Source organism: Tympanuchus pallidicinctus, unplaced genomic scaffold, assembly GCF_026119805.1.
Source record: "Tympanuchus pallidicinctus isolate F22 unplaced genomic scaffold, pur_lepc_1.0 scaffold8, whole genome shotgun sequence".
Classification (NCBI taxonomy): domain Eukaryota; kingdom Metazoa; phylum Chordata; class Aves; order Galliformes; family Phasianidae; genus Tympanuchus; species Tympanuchus pallidicinctus.
The window spans coordinates 10,184,171-10,200,293 of record NW_026294802.1 but is presented as its reverse complement, the minus strand read 5'-3'; the positions used below and the strand labels follow the sequence as shown (position 1 = coordinate 10,200,293).

Sequence of the window (16,123 nt, the reverse complement as noted above, 5' to 3'; positions counted from 1 at the left end):
CATTTTAAAGTTTTTATTTGGGCTTTTTGTTAGAGCTAAATGACATAGTTGTTTGAATGAATCATATGTATTATGTCTTTTATTATGTGAAAGATGAAATCTTTCTAACTTCAAGTTCTCTGACTTCTCTTAGGTTCTATTAATGTTATTTAAACTAGTTGTATGTAGCATTGCAGGAAATACTCCTATTAAATTGTTTAAAATGGACTAAATGTTAATTTTATTTTATTTTTTTAAACTTATCTGTTTATTTTCATTCATGGCTGTTTGCTTTTGGTACAGACTTAGATGCAAGATTTTTTATTCTGATAGAACTGCCGTCTGTATTAACTAAATAAGTATTTCAAATGCTTTTCTCATTAGAGTTATTGGATTTTAAAGCCCTTTTAAAACAGATTGCAAGATTCTTGACAATTAAAATTTCTTGAGGTACTTGTGATCTGTACTTACATGATGCATGAGGGCACCGTGCTGTTTGGTCATGGCAGGATCCTTACTGTGCTCAATATTTTCACAGTAAATAAGCAACAACTGGTGTTACGGCCTGCTGGCAGGTGGGTGAGTGATCAGACTGCAGAATTGGGAAAGAAATGTCAAATGGGACAAATTCAGTGAAATTTGAAAAGCAGAAATACACATCTTGAATAATCTGTGGCATGGAAAGGTTTTGATTCCTGTGTGGAAGAGGCATCTAAAGTTAAACATGCAGGTTTGCTAGCTCTTCTGCACAAACATTATGAAGGAGAAAAACCCTAATGACCAAGTTTTGGAGGGTGTGTGACCCCATTGCACAATGATAACCTGGGAGAAGGCACAAAAAAGTTGTTGTATCCAAGAGAATCTGTCAGCTGCTCAAAAACCCTTAGATTAATTTTAACTCTGGTCAAGTCTACTTTGCTACAGTAGACCACTAATTTGATTTTTATGCTTATCCTAATATGACTCCATTTCTTTTCTGCACATGTGTAAGAAATGTTAATAACATTATATTAAAGACAGAATAACAAGTCCCTTACGTACCATTTAGAGCATTCAATTGAAAGATATATCCTGAGATGCTATTCTGTCTCTTTTTATCAAAACAGCTATATTTTATAGTCTTGCTGATAAAATGATCACTCTTTGTACTAAAATGAATATTTTCCTCCCTTCTACCTGAAGAATATTCTTTCATATCTCCCTTAGTGTTTTTTCTAGCCTATTTAGGGCTAGAGTGATTTACATCCATTTGATTTTTATTTTAGCAAGTCGCATTTTCTTTATTTTGCTCATATTCATATTTCCTTATTCACCTAATTTAATTCACCTAATTTAAGCTGCAATTCCTCTAAAAGCTCCTCCTGCAACTTCTTGTACCATTCCTACTCTTCTGATGAGATAGACCAGCCAGAAACTCCAGTTGCTTTGCCTTTATGAGCTGCTATCTGTTACCTGATGCTGAGTAACAGCTGGAGTGCTCCTGTGGAGTGGCCATTCCCACTGTCTACTCTGATCTGCTTCAGAACTGTCCATATGGTAACCAGAAGTAAGGGCAAGTTCTCTGAAATGGGCACTGTTTGGCATTTTGAAGAATTTTGTGGCCATCTCAGTTGTTCTATGAGTGTGCTTGACAGGAAAATTTCATTTCTTAAACTACAACTTTTTAAAGTAGCCAGGATAGTTCCACAGCTGGATTATGCTGTTGGACACAGGGGAGGGTGTGTGTTTTAACCTATTTAGATCAACATTTTGAGTTTTTCAGCATCACTGTACGTCTTGCATTAATCTGAGAGGTTTAAATTTGTGATCTCCTCTTTCATTCCAGTGTTGAATGCACTAATTTCTCTGGGGCTTTTAGAATGTTGATGATGGAAAAACTGGTGAGCAGCAAATTAATTGCAATTCTTTTTACGATTTGCCAACTAAATTGGACTTTTCTTATACAAAAATTAAAATGGCATGAGGATTAAGGCCTTATAAATGCAGTCTAGTTTGAAGAATCAGGCCTCAAAATAAGGCTTATGATCTTCTTAATGGATTTGCTATTTGGCTTCAGTTCTGAGTATCATGTGAGTAATGCAGAATACACACATTAGGAAGCACTAGTGAAATAGAGTGTTTGAAATCCATTCTTATAGTAACATTGCTATTGTAAAGTGGGTAGTCTCTTTAGTGAAGCAGAAAATAGCAATAGAATATGCTAATTAAATTACAAACTGCTAGGAGAAGAGCACAGTGATGCTCATAAGCACTACTGAAGGTATCAGAAGTCTCCAGTAGGATTTTTCTTTTTGGCTAGGTTGTTCTGTGATCTCTAATCCATTCCTAACCAAGTCAGTCTATTCCTCTGTTATCTTTTGGATCATCATTTTCCCATATGTACTCTACATCAGCTTTCAATATATGGAGGCTGGGAGAAATAGCAAGTAGAGACGTGTTTTATCATTAAAGCATCATTCTCATACTCACTGCAGAAAAGGTTTGTGTTGAATTCAATGGAAATTTGATCATGTCATGCAAGATACTCTAGAAAATCCTGATTTAACAGATCATGAGTAATACATGATTAAAGCTGAGAACCAAAATGTTTAATAAATATGTAAAATTACCATATTTTCTGTGGGTACCCAAGAGCAGTAGTGTGTCTCTTTAGTCATTCAGCACTGTAAGGCTTAGAGGACAGTGAGTTTCTCAAGTGGAAATAAAACTGTACCCCCATTCCGGATGGGCTTTACTTTCTCTGCAGTTAAAAATTTAATTTGATTTCAGCCCTGCTAGTTGTTCACATAATATGCAGGAGAGTTCATCATATGCTCTATTTACACTTCTATTTCTAATCTCTGACCATTCCTGAAACTTGCTGCTTCTTTTATTTCACCAGCCTCTTGATGTGATTGAACATTCTTCTGATTGCTCTGTCGAGGGTTTGTTCTCTCCACAAGACTCCATAAAAGTCTTGAGAGGCCCAGGAAGTGCTTTCCTTCAATAATTTTAAATCTTTTTACTAGTGAAGGAAGTTACTGAATGAATTATTTGCTAGACATCTTTGGGAATGATCGACTTCTTAGTAGTGCCTTGAAATTTAATATCTACAAGTTCTCTGATCTATATTACAAGTTTTACTGTGAACAAGGACTAAGAAAGATTTGTCAGTTCACTCATATTTTCTGGTGTCTACTGGTTTTGATTAATGAAGTTGTTGCCATGTTCTGGCTGAAGTAGAACACCATTCTAGTAATATCGACATTCTAAATGTTTTTCCAAAAATGATGATCAATAACACTTGTGCAAAGTCAGTTTATATTTGGAAAGCAATCATCCAGTAGGCTGCTTTCCTGAGAATCCTCTTGCTATGGCTGCCTTTACATCATGCATAGCTGTATTTTCCAATTTCAGTTTGAAGCAAGTATTTGTCCCTGTGTTGACACAACCAATTTTTTTTCTCTCTCTTGGCGTATCCAAAGTTCTGCAGGAATGTCAAATGTTTCATTTCAATTGTTCTGAGTACTAAGCCAATTTTTACTCAGTAAAGTTTTACTAAGTGAAAATATAGACATATCCTATTAATTCTAGTTCTAGAGGGATGGATGGTAGCTTTCATTTAGCATAGAAGTCTATCTCTGGAATTGGTTGATTTTCCAAAATAGAAGTTAGCTCTTTGAACTTGATTACATCAGTGATCTGAGGACAACTCAAGTACCAAGATTATCTGAATTCATTGCAAAAGGGTAGATGATTTGGAGATGCAAGTCAATTGTATTTATCTAATGTTTAAAGAACAGCTGATCACTCTTCTTTCTGTTTCCCATTTGAGATCTGAACTACTTAGACTCTTACTGCTTTTTTGCCCTAAGTGCTGTGGAAACTGTGGTCCTCCTCTGGAGTGAAAGACATTGAGGCATTTAAAAGCGAACAAACAAAACTCTACCAAAAAGCCCTGCTTGCTGTTTATACAAAATGAAAGATTTAAAATGCTTGAATTCAAATACTGAAAAACACTCTCATTCCTACGTTTAATTTTCAGCTGGCCTTTGCTTGTAGTTGAAAGCAGATTAAATTTTTGAAGACTTTTTATAAATCACTGTAAGACAACCATGCCAAAAAAACATGAAACCTGGCTCATCTAGATGCCATGTCTGGTTATGTACTATGTGCATGAGACTGAAATGATGGGTGACAATGTTGGCCTCTTAGGGAGAACTACCTTGCCTAGAGCAAAGCTTGACTGTAGAATCTTGGCATGAAACTGAGTATGGCACTAGATAGGATTGGCACTATAATCAGTATGCAGTACTTCACCTCTGTCAGGCCCATGGCTGGAAGAGCAGCCACCCAGACAACTGTTGTGGTCATGGTATGGTTTATAATGGTTGCAAGATAAGATTTTTTTGCAGAAAATTGGGAAGTAAAAAATGTTTGCACAACAGTTTGTCCAACCCTTTTCTCTGCCCCACGCAGGGTATCTCAACCATCTGCTTCCTTTCTCCTTTACCTTGCTGGAATGGGGCAGCATGCATATTCTGCTGCACTCCCTGTTCTCAGTTCTTGCTGGAAACACAGGAAGATGTGGAAATGTCTGTTGGCTCAGGGGAAGTCCAGTTCCACTGCTACAAAAAAATTTAAACATTTATTAAGGCATGTAAATATTTTAAAGTCCGTCTGATGAGATTATTGCATGACATAAATGTTTAATAGATACAGAATCTGCACTTAGAGCCCTGATTAATGGAAACACACCTCTGGAATATGTTTAGCTTTCAGAACAGCACTAAGAGAGATAAGCCTGAACGTCTGCAGCACTCCTCACTGGAACCAAAGTAATGTCCTTTTCCCCTAAGAAGTCTCTCACAACATGTGCTCATTTGTCAAACATCATTAAGTGCTCACCTTTACGACTGGTAATTCTCATTCAGCAGCATCACACCCCTTTTGTGGCAGATGACCAAACTGAGTTGTTCAGCACCAAATTAAACAGGAGCCAGCAGTGTGTCCTGGCAGCCCAAAGGACCAGTTCCCTGGGGCAGCCTTAGCCTGAGTTAAGGCCCGGAGGAACTGTTCCTATTGGCTTCAGGTGGAGTCCCTGTCATTCCAAACAGAGCACATGATGTCTTAAACCTGAAAGCAGGAGATCATTTCAGAAGTGCTGACCTGAGGGCTTTCCACCCGACATCTTTGGGCTCATGAAAAATGAGGCTGGAATCCCAGCACTGCAAACAAAGCTTGCAGCTCTGCACCGAGAAACTGTGAGGGAGCCTGCGTGCCAGCCCCCAGCTGCATTTCCCAGCATGGAAGTGCTCATTCATGTTCTGTGTGTCATTTGTAGCTTTATATCCACCTCCTGCCGAAGACTGGCCAGGCAGCCTGAGCCACGTTGCCATAAGCCAAGCAGCTTTGCTGGCTTTGCTGTAGTTGGAATGCTTTTCTTTCATTTAATTCTAAATATCTCGTAATGAAACGCCCAGGACTTTCCATAGAGATTTTGCAACTTAAATTTCCTCCCGTTCCTTTTCCAGATTTACACAGAGTTAATCTCTCATCTGAATTTCCTTTAGCTGTCCCTTCTGCACCATTGACTTTGAGGTCTTTTTCCATAAAAAATAATTGTGGAGTTGATTTTCGAAATTTTCCTAATGTGAAAAAGGGAGGCTTAAAAGCATCTGCTGGAGGAACGATACATATTGCACATAAAATCTCATTGCATACACAGCAGTAACATTTTTATGATAAAATAGCAACGTTCATTAAGACGCAACAGCAAAACTGTTTCGTCCTTCCATATTGCTGAAGGAAATACTCTTAATAAATTCCATATAGCTCCAAATCCAGGAAGGAAGGGAGTAGAACAGGGACACCCACAGCTAGATCAGGGTGTTTAGAGCCCCTCCAGCCTGACCTCGGATGGATGGAATGAAATTATTGTCTTTGCTCATTCCCATGAGAAAGCCCCACACTCAGCCTGAGTCTGTGCCGGGCCCAGCAGTGCCACGAGGGGAGCAGCACCCACCCCAAAGCCCAGCACGCTGCAGCCCAGCCATGCAGCATATGGGAAAGCATGGTTGTGCACCACTGCAGTAGGGAAAATAAAGTTGGTTCTTCTCTTTCTTTTATGAAGCAAGGTTGAGGGAACTGGGCTTGTTTAGCTTGGAAAAGAGAAGGGTCCAGGTAGACTTTATTGTGGCCTTCCAATACTTGATAGGAAGGTGAACAGCTGATAGGTGATAGGACAAGGGGGAACGGTTTTAAACTGAGACAGGGGAGGCTTAGGTTAGATATTAGGAGGAGGTTTTTCACACAGAGGGTGGTGATGCACTGGAACAGGTTTCCCAAGGAGGCTGTGGATGCCCCATCCCTGCAGGCATTCAAGGCCAGGCTGGATGTGGCTCTGGGCAGCCTGGTCTGGTGGTTGGCAACCCTGCACTTGGCAGGGGGGTTCAAACTAGATGATCACTGTGGTCCTTTTCAACCCAGGCCATTCTATGATTCTAGGATTCTTTCAGCAGACTTTTTTCTAAAACCTGATCTGCATGCAGTTAGAGGAGGTGGCTCCAGCATCTGCTGTCCTTCAGGCAGAACGAAACTAGAATGTAATTTTTCAAAAATTTCAAGCTTTGGCAAAGCTGTAAATGCAGCCGGAAAGGCGAGCTATTTCTGTGTGCCACCAGGAGCTCTATGTGCAACTCTGTACAGCGCAGCCGGGGAGAACAGCCCTGCACAGCACTCCGGGAAGCAGATGCTCCAGTTTCCATCCTGCCGCTGGCTTTTTTATTTTTCTCTTTTCCTCCTTGTTTCCCAGATTTTAGTTTTAAAATTACAGTAGAATTAAAGGAAATGCTTTTTCATCCAGACGAAATACTGGAAATTGATTGCAGAGCTCATGCCCACGCAGCACCCAGTACAACTGCAGGGGTTGAGCAGGATGTGGCTGTCCCCTTGCATCGCTCCGGGCTCCATGGTCACCCCTGTGCCAGCTCTGCTGTCCTGGGGCAGCAGTGGGCATCCATCCCTGTGATGTGGGTATTGCAGAGATTGTGGATGGCGGCAGCTTTCTTAGCCCTGTGCACTGACAGAACAGGGTCGGGTTGCTTTGAAGCATGTGTGATCGCTGCCAAATTGCTGGGGGAGGCAGAGCAGTCAGCACGGTGGCTGAGCCAGGCTGAGCATTCACTTAGTTTGAGACCTCCTTAATGACCTCCCTTGGATCAAAACCACAGAGAAAACAAATGAGTGGTGTTTGGCAGCGTGAAGGTGGTCGTACTCGGAAAGGCTGTGTGCTCAGGAAGCCAGGCTCCACATCTGCTTGTTACTTAAGGTGTGTGGGAGGCTTTAGTGGTGGAAACGGTTTTGGTCTCCAAAGATGGACGGTGCACATTGTGTGCCATGGCACCTACTCAGCAGATTTCATATTTTCTGTTTAACGCTCTGCCCCCATTGTGAATAACGAAGCTCGCGGTGCATCCTGTGAAGTGCAGCCTGCAGGTCTGTTTGCCACGGGCTGTGCTGCACCTGGAATATGGCATCCGGTTTTAGGGCTATGCTGAGTATGCTGAGTTGCTGAGTTGCTGGAGAGGGTGTAGTGATGGGCTATGATATTCAGAGGAGTGAGGCATATAACCTACAAAGGGAAGGATAAGTATCTGGCCTGTTTAGATGGTATGGTGAACTGAGAACCTAATGATGGGGACTTCTACTACTGATAGAGAATGGATGCAAATTGAAGGCTGAGTCTCAGAGTGACTTGGAAAACATTTTTGCTGGGCAGATAGTACAACAGGGCACCCAGGGAAGCCGTGAGCCCTCTGTCCCTGAAGGCACCTTGGCTTGTCAGACCCAGCCTAGTTTTGGTGACCTTGAGCAGCAGGCCAAGTGCTCTTCCAACAACAAAGCCGCACAGTGAGCAGCTATTTCCTTAATGTAGGCTTTTCCTAAATACTTAATCATTCTGATTTCCTCACACAAGTTTGTGTTCAAGACTGCATGCTGCAGTCTCAAATCATCAGCCCTCATCTTTGTTGGCTTGGAACTTGGGGAGGAAGGGATGCCAGTAGATGATATTAGCTTTCCTGCTCCAAAGCAGTACACAATTTTGAGTCTTCTGCTGGTCCTACCAAAATAATCCATTGTGAGAAAGCAAAGACTTATGAACAAAATCCCAGCCCTGAAAGCACGAGTCAGAAATAAATCACACAGAGAGGAATTTTCTTTCTTCAATTTAATTGAAGTTACTTAGAAAAATAATCAGGCTTGAATGGCTTTTTAAGGAAAGATTCATGAGCAGTTCACACTTGTGTTGGCAATGTATAATTTAGCTTTTTTCTTTATTAACAGTATATTTAGGTATGAGGAGATACTTTTCTACAACAAGCCTTCTACTGCATACAAATAGGTAAAAAAAAAAAAAAATCCAACCCCACATTGATGTTAAATTATTCGTACACATTGTATTGTGCATGCATGTAAGAAAATAACACTCTCTGTAACAAGAGTAATAGTAAGGACAGTCCCTTTTTGTACCTGAAAAGTGCAGCAGACTACAGTGAAACCCTAAGACATCTGGGGTTAATTTCTAAAAGCACTTCAGCTCGTGAATTAGTTCACTTGTCTTATGCAGCGCGTGGTTCAGGCAGTTTGCAAGTTTCTGTGACAATGGGCATGGTACATGAAGAGGCTGAAGGATGGGAGGAGTCAGGTTTATGGGACCCCATGTCCTGGAGCCACCGCTGTGTTTGGATGGGCTGAACTCAGGTGGGCTCCAGGTTAAGGTGTTTGGGGCGAGCGGTGCCAGGGAAGGGGCTGTGGGATGGCTGCTCCTTGGCCCAGGCTCTGAGGGAGCTGGTGGCAGAGGTGGGACTGTCCCTGCTGGTTCCTCTCTTTGTTCACCACTACCTGACCACAACTGATCACAGAATCATGGAATCGCTAAGGTTGGAAAAGGCCTCTAAGATCACCTAATCCAACCGCCAGCCCACCCTCACCATGCCCACTGACAACGTCCCTCAGTGCCACATCCACACGGGTTCCTGAGTACCTCCAGGGATGGTGACTCCATCATTTCCCTGGGCAGTACCTCCTTCCAAAACAGCATCTCCCTAACTGGTCCTTGAGTCCTCCTGCACACATCTGTAGTTTGAATTTTGCCTGCTCATCTCTTGGGACCAGCTGTGGCCATAGCAAAACTGAGCTCCAGAAAGAGGTGGCACTTCAGGAGCAGATCAGACCCTCTGCTCCTCCAGCTGGGAGACCCAGTGAACATAGGGGGTGAAAACAGCCCAGTGCCAGGCTCCTCTCTGTAGGAAGTGGCTGCCACCTCACCGTGACAAGGAGTTGTAGTCCTGAGCTTCCTCCTATGTGGGGGCAGGGGAAAGAGATTGTTTTTGGCTCAGTCAGAACAGAACACCCAGTAGTCTGAAAAAAACCTACCCCAGCTAAATTTGTTAACATCTGTGGTCCTCCTTTGACCTGCTGAGGGCTTTGTGTTCAGCAGGCAGGATGTGGTCATACCCAGTGCGCCAGCTCTTCATTTAAACAGGAATGTCCAACTCAAAGCACGCCAGAACAGATCTATCATGTTACATTGATTGTAGCGGTTTGGGATTGGGGTTTTCAGAAAGCATGAGGTCTTTAAGTTCCTCTCCTGGCTGTGCAGAGGCCATTTCAGGGCCCAGAACCCAGAGGGCTCCGCAGGGTGACCAAGGCCGGCTCCAACAGCGGCAGCCCTCAGAGCTGAACAGGCCTCTTCACCTGCAAATTTCAGAGCTGCCAGCTGGGGTTGTTTTCTCTGTGTCTCCCAATGTGAATGGTGAATGCTAAAGAGAACATTTAAAAACGGATAAAAACATGGTGCTGAGAGCAAAGCAAGTAAGATAAGAAGGGGGACAGCGCGTCCTGCTTATAACACATTTACTTTCTAAAGTAACTTTTTTCCTAAATCAAAAAATTGAAATCATATTCTGTTGAAATGGAGTAGCTGACAGCTAAGAAAATTGGACAAAATTATTCGCGGCCACAGATACAACACCAAACAAGCACACAAACTGCTTGCAGGATATACTGGGGGAAGGAGAATGTACCCTCATACAGATGTATTATATTTTAACAAACATATACCCACTGAACTATAGCCAAAAGAAAGATGGGGCACACTGAGATAGGCACTTGCAACAGCTCCACGTACTCGAAATGAGACAAAACTGCTTTCAAATGAAGCGCTGCTCATCAAGCAGCACTTGATCAAGTAAAGCGATCAAAAAGCACTCAGGAATTCAGAGCTGTGGGATCCAGCGCTCTGCTGGCCATTCGTAGTAATGAGGTTATAAACAGGAGCTGGGCTACAAAAACTGCTGCAGGGTGGGTGAGAGATTCTTTTGGAGGGCATGATAAATATGGCCCCAAGCCTGGGTAAGAGCAAGCACAATTGCAAAAGGAGTTCTGCTGCTGTTTGCTGTGTTCATTCATTCATCACTGAGATCCACTCAGTGACTTGTTTTTGCAAAATCAGACAGACCTGTGTCACTTCTTTAACCATGTGGTGTCCTGGGGGCTGTGTAACTCAGCAGCCACCATCAGCTGCTGTGCAGGGCGCCTGCCAGGCTCTGGCTCCAGCTGAGTTTACCTAAATCTGCTTTTCTTTTTGGAAGTGTTGGGTGTGATTAAAGAAGACAGACATGCAGACAGTGCAAACCTCCACTGTAACAAACGACCTTAGAACAGATTTTAGATTCCCATAAATGTCTCGACTAAAACCTCTGCCAGTTGCTTCTCTTTTGTTCTCTGAACAAAACCCCATGCAAACAAAGCCTTGCAAAATCAAACCTACCCCTCATCTCTAGGAGAGCTGTAGTTTGCCTGGTGGTGTGGACAAAGGCTGCAGCCCTGAGGACCAAGCAGCACGCTGCTGGCCCATGTCACTGGAAGAAAGCCTCTCCTTCCTGCTCCAAATACCTGTTGTTGGCTCCAAACCAGATCCCAGCCCTGCTCCTATTGCCCTCATGGCCACACATCTCACTGGCATTGCATTAAAGCAAGCGAAACAACCACCACAGAGATGTTCACCTTAGATAAGAAGGCCATGTTCTAACACTAGACCTGATTTAGACAAAATATTGACCGATGGGAAACTAGAAACACTCCAGTCAATTCATCCCTGTCGTATTCACTGACAACTGAAAAATGAAGATTCTCCTTTTCCCCATAGGAAAAAGCCATGAAACCAGCATGTCGGAAGCTTGGAGACCTATTTTATTGCCCTGCTTAGAGATCAACACAAAGATGACTTTCTGATTTTTTAAATAACATGCCTGCATTCTTTCCAGCAACATATCATGGCTGGTGGCTCCTGAGCATGTTAGCCAATTCTGGTTGCCCGTCTTAAGATCAAGGAGGAGGCACGACTTCTAGAGGCTGGAGCTCCCTAAATCCCCCACCTTGGATATGAATTAAGTGAACGCCAGTTGCTTTGGGCATTCAAATATCTCCACGATCACATTCAAAGTGACAATTTTTCAGATGGAGCCATCTGCAAATCCGCATTCATTTGGGTGGGCAGCCTTCAAATTACGAGACAATGGGACTCATCATAGTCTTGATAAAAGGATTAAGTCCAGATTTTTTTAAAAAAGTTCATGGTTTCTCTTCCTAAGGACTACATTCACATTTCTTGTAATCGAGGGTTTAGAGATCAGTTTAGAGATCATGTATCTATGAAAATCAGTTTTATTTTTCCCTTTCAGGGATAAAAGACAGCTTTATAGTATGTTTAAGTGCAGTATCACTTTCTAAAGTAATTATTTCCATCGTTATTCTCAAGATATGTGGTATCAAGAACCACTCCTGTATTTACCTGCATGAAAGGCTAACAGAAAAATATTACTATCCAGAGAAAAGCTCAACAGAAGAATAAAACCAAATTCCTTTTGTCCAAATGTTATCTTACCTCTGTTGCTACAGTAAATCCTCCCAAGAGACCATGTTTTAAATAAGTATAAATAATATTAATTAGAATTTGAGGAACGCAAGATCAATGAAATTCACCAAAACACAATTAATGTTTTTTTCAATAGCGTAGCAGTATTATTCATTTCTACGTCTAGATCATCACAATCCTGTTACCCTGCAAAGAGAGCTGTCCTTTCTTACAGTTGATTTAAATAATTTTGACTGTGCTGCTCGCAGCATCATTCAAAAAACAAAACAAAAAAAAAAGAAAGAAAATTATTAATTTACAAAATAACCCACTCTCCATATTTATTATGACAAATAAAAATCTTAAATAAAACAGGCTTTCTCTCCCCTCTCTCCCCCCAACCCGTCCCTCATTCCAATTTCAGGTAGCTTGGCACTGAGTAATTGAACATTAAAAAATCAAGTTTGTAGACTTCATACAGCTGCGTTTGGTGCTCCGAGCTGATGTTCTGGAAGAACTCTGTGGTCATTTCATCAGTAGTTCTCGTTGACTTTGCATAGGTGGGGAACTTCAGGTAGTTGCCGACTCCTGCGAGCTGGAGAATGTAGTTCGAATCCTCTTCGAGCGTTTCGTATTTTCCTATGAGGTCATAGTGAATGTGGCAGGGGTGGCAGAGAGAGTACACAGTCTGCCAGTGCTCGTTGAAGGGCTCTTCTCTTTGCGTGTGCGGGTCGATGAGATAGGCCACAAACTCTTCGAATTTCACATCGTCGCCTTTACGCAGAGCTTCCTGGGTCGCATTCTTCCTCTGGCGCCTCACGATTTTGGTGCCGTAGCGCTTATGGAAGGAAGTGTTGTACTTCTGGGTGAACTTGTTCCTGTAGGCCGACACCAGTCTCTCAAAAGGCTCACGAACAAAGAGGAACTTCATGTAGTTTTTCAAGCGGTGGTTGATCTCTGGGATGCTGTACTGGTTGAGGGTCTTCAGGTTTGAAGACACGTGGGCTTCGTTGGCCGGGATTTCCATTGGATCGCTGTATTTGCCTCTTCCCGTCAAAACCATCATCACTCTCTTCCAGTTTGTGCAGGCCACTTTAGGGACGTAGCAGTAGATCATTTCATGATCTTCATCCACCACCAGGTGCTTGAGATCGTTGGGTGTCAGCACACGGCGCTTCCTGCTCAATACACTGTTTGCTCGGCACGTGTCTGTCACTTGGTCTCGTCTAATCTGATGGAGAATGGCTGTGTTGGACAACTGCAAGGAAAGCATATGAACCAGTAAGTCAGGCACGTTGGAAGCTTACTACCTTTTTACTTACTGTGCAATTCAGAGAAAAGTACATTAGTGCCTGTAGAAACTTAAAAGAGTTCACTATGAGGATGAGTGGAAATGTTCCTAAACAAGAAGATAGAGAAGCCTTTTTTGCCTCCGAATTTCTTGACAAGAGCTGCTTAAGTGCTGTTCACATTGTTCAGGGTTTTGCTTTGAAGCCAATGCAAAGGAGCACAGGCGCTTACACATCCTGGTGGCAAATATATTTACACAAAACTCGCAGCCTGAGTTGCCATCACCGCTTTTCTGAGCCCTGAAAAATCAATGCCCAGTTCACAATCCCTCCCCCTGCTACAGCAAGCACTGACTTTCTGCTGCTGAGATGGGGTTGGAGTACACCAGATCTGGAAAGTTTGTCAAAATGAAAACCGTGTATGGTTTTGTTGCTGATTTCTTTTATTCTGGAGAATTAATAATCTCAGCTTGTTTGTTGGCTATGACCTTGGCAAAAGACATGAAGCCAATGGAGACTCCTGCTGGTCCCTATGGGAGACGTTCACACAGACATTTCCTGAAGAGCAGGGAGAATATTAGCCATAAATCTGCCTCTCTGCTGAAGTCAGACTGACAGAAAGAAAGAGCACATGGCCTTCTAACACACATTGCACCATCTTCACCCACAGCCCTTTATTATTTTGTTAATAGCTCCCTAATTTTCTACTATTATTGCTACTGGATGCTTTGGAGAGGCTGTAATCTGTCTTCAGGGGAGCCCACAGGGCCCACTGGGCTGCTGCACAGCAGCCACCAGCTACCACACTCGGTACAGCATGATTTTCTCCTGTAATGAACCCCCTGGGAAACAGGGACTGTTAGCCCAGGCAAAGGACAACGCTGACACGGGGCTCCTACCTTTGGTTATTCAGAGCTACCTGAGATGTCCCAGCATGGGCCCATGTTTTGCTGTGCAGATTGCCCTCGCTGCTATAAATGCCTTTTTACATATTCTAAATGAATTTTATCACAGCAGCAGGAGAAAGGTTTTGGTAATGGCATTTACATTTACTTAATAACGCTTACCTATGGATTTCAAAGAGCCTTATGCACAGTAATTAGTTTAGCCTCAAAGCCAAGTATTAACGCAAGTGCTGACCTTCCAGTCTGATAGGCAAAAGATGTGAGATGACTTCTTGAACACTGACTCTTTCAAGTATATTCATCTAATGCCTTCTAGGCAGGTCAACATGAATCACAGGATCCTACAGGGAAGCAGCTGAGGCAGTGCATCTCCTGGGGGCAGGGGTTGGCCTCTGAGCAAGTACTAAACCTTCCCCTCCCCTGTGTAATACCCTGGGCAAGTGGCTCCATCTCTGCTTTCAATACCAGTAGTCCCAATTTAAGGAAAAAGGTCAACAAACAGGTTCATAATGCAGTTTAGAGGCAAAAAACAGCACACAACAAGATCCCCCCCAAAACACCTTAGTGACAGAAAAATGGACCTAAACCAAATGTAGGACATCTGAGCTTTGAAATGAAAGAAGACAGAACTGCTACTTTTATGGGCAAACCCTACAAGCCCAGACTTCGTCCACCCACAGGCAACGAAAACTTTTCAACACTTCAGTAGCCAACACTCTTCTCCTCTCTGTGCTGCACAGGGATGTTCTCAAGGGACAGGACACACCAAAGGCACCCCAAATTTGAACAGGAGGATTTTTCCTTCAGGCCAGCACATATGTAGTTAGCCTGGGACCTCTATATTTTGCACACTGCCAACCATCACTTTTCTTGGATTCCTTGAGACCTTCCACATTTCATCTCTTTAGTCCCTTGTTCAGCAAAATGTTGGCTAATGGTTGAAACATGCAGTAGCCCAGTGAGTCCTTCATTCAGCTTGACTCAGCTTTTGTGCGTGTGTGGTAACCCCCTGAACACTTTCCAGGTGCATTTCAAGGGCAGTTTTGTGTTGGAGTCCAAGAGAGAAGACCAGTGTGAAACACACTTCACGTTTCCTAGGGAAATGACTGCTCAGGAGTTTCCAAAGTAAGATGTTAGAAAGCAGTTGTCATGGACCACACAGATTTTTGGAGAAAATCCCCCTTTCATTAGGAAAAAAAAAAAAGATTACCATTTCAATCTGCTATCCTCAAAGAGATACAGAACAAGCAGCCAGCTCTGCACTGGTTTGTTACCAGGGAATAATTTACAAAGCACTAAACAAAATCCTATGTGAAAGTAGAGACTTACAAATTCTCTACAGACTGATAAAATGCCCAAATCTCTCTCCTCCTGTAGATTATCTGTCATCATCATATATAGCACAGTACTACTGTTTGCCTCTGGTTTCAGTGTAAAAATAAGAGAAGCCTGTAGATACTGCTACATTACAATATGTTAATGCACTGTCCTTGTTGGTCTTGGGATAAACACAGAATTAAGTGGATGAGATCCCACGACCTGTGTTAGATAGGTCAGACTTGATAATCTAATGGCTGCTTTTGCCCCTAATCTATGGATGAGTCCTTGTGGAGCTGTGCTTTGCTCCTGATTTCATTCCAACATCAATAGGCTAAGCACTTCCTCTCCACCCATTAACATTAATGAGATTTTCAGGCATTCAGAATAAGGAGAAGAATGCAGCCTTACCATTTGCAATTGCAAATGAGCTTGTGCTGCATTAAATTCACTTAAAAGACAGTGCTTGTGCATTTGGAAGTGGTACTTGCCTCCCACTGTTAACACAGAAGAAATATGATGAAATGGCACCAAAGTGGTCAGTGCAACAATCCCAGCCCTCCCAATGAAGGCGACAATCCCGCAGTCTTATTCTCACTGAACATGCTCTCAGCTATTGAAAGGAAAACATCCCTTAGAGATTTCAGAAGGTAGAGACAAGAAAACCCAAGGGACAGGTATGTTGACCTCCACGGATGGCAAAGGACAAGTCAAACCCCTCAGGGTCATGGACG

General features: G+C 42.7%; 1 protein-coding gene across 2 annotated transcripts in view; it reads right to left on the bottom strand.

Annotated features, from left to right (window-relative positions):
• Positions 1-10,074: 10,074 nt before the first annotated feature.
• The window catches only part of CHST11 (carbohydrate sulfotransferase 11), a 153,601-nt gene continuing 147,552 nt past the window's right edge, over positions 10,075-16,123 (bottom strand). For both annotated transcript variants that reach the window (XM_052668790.1, XM_052668791.1), the window contains exon 3: positions 10,075-13,136. In XM_052668790.1, coding sequence (XP_052524750.1) covers positions 12,288-13,136 — 849 coding nt within the window. In that variant the 3' untranslated portion in view covers positions 10,075-12,287. The remainder of the gene's footprint in view (positions 13,137-16,123) is intronic.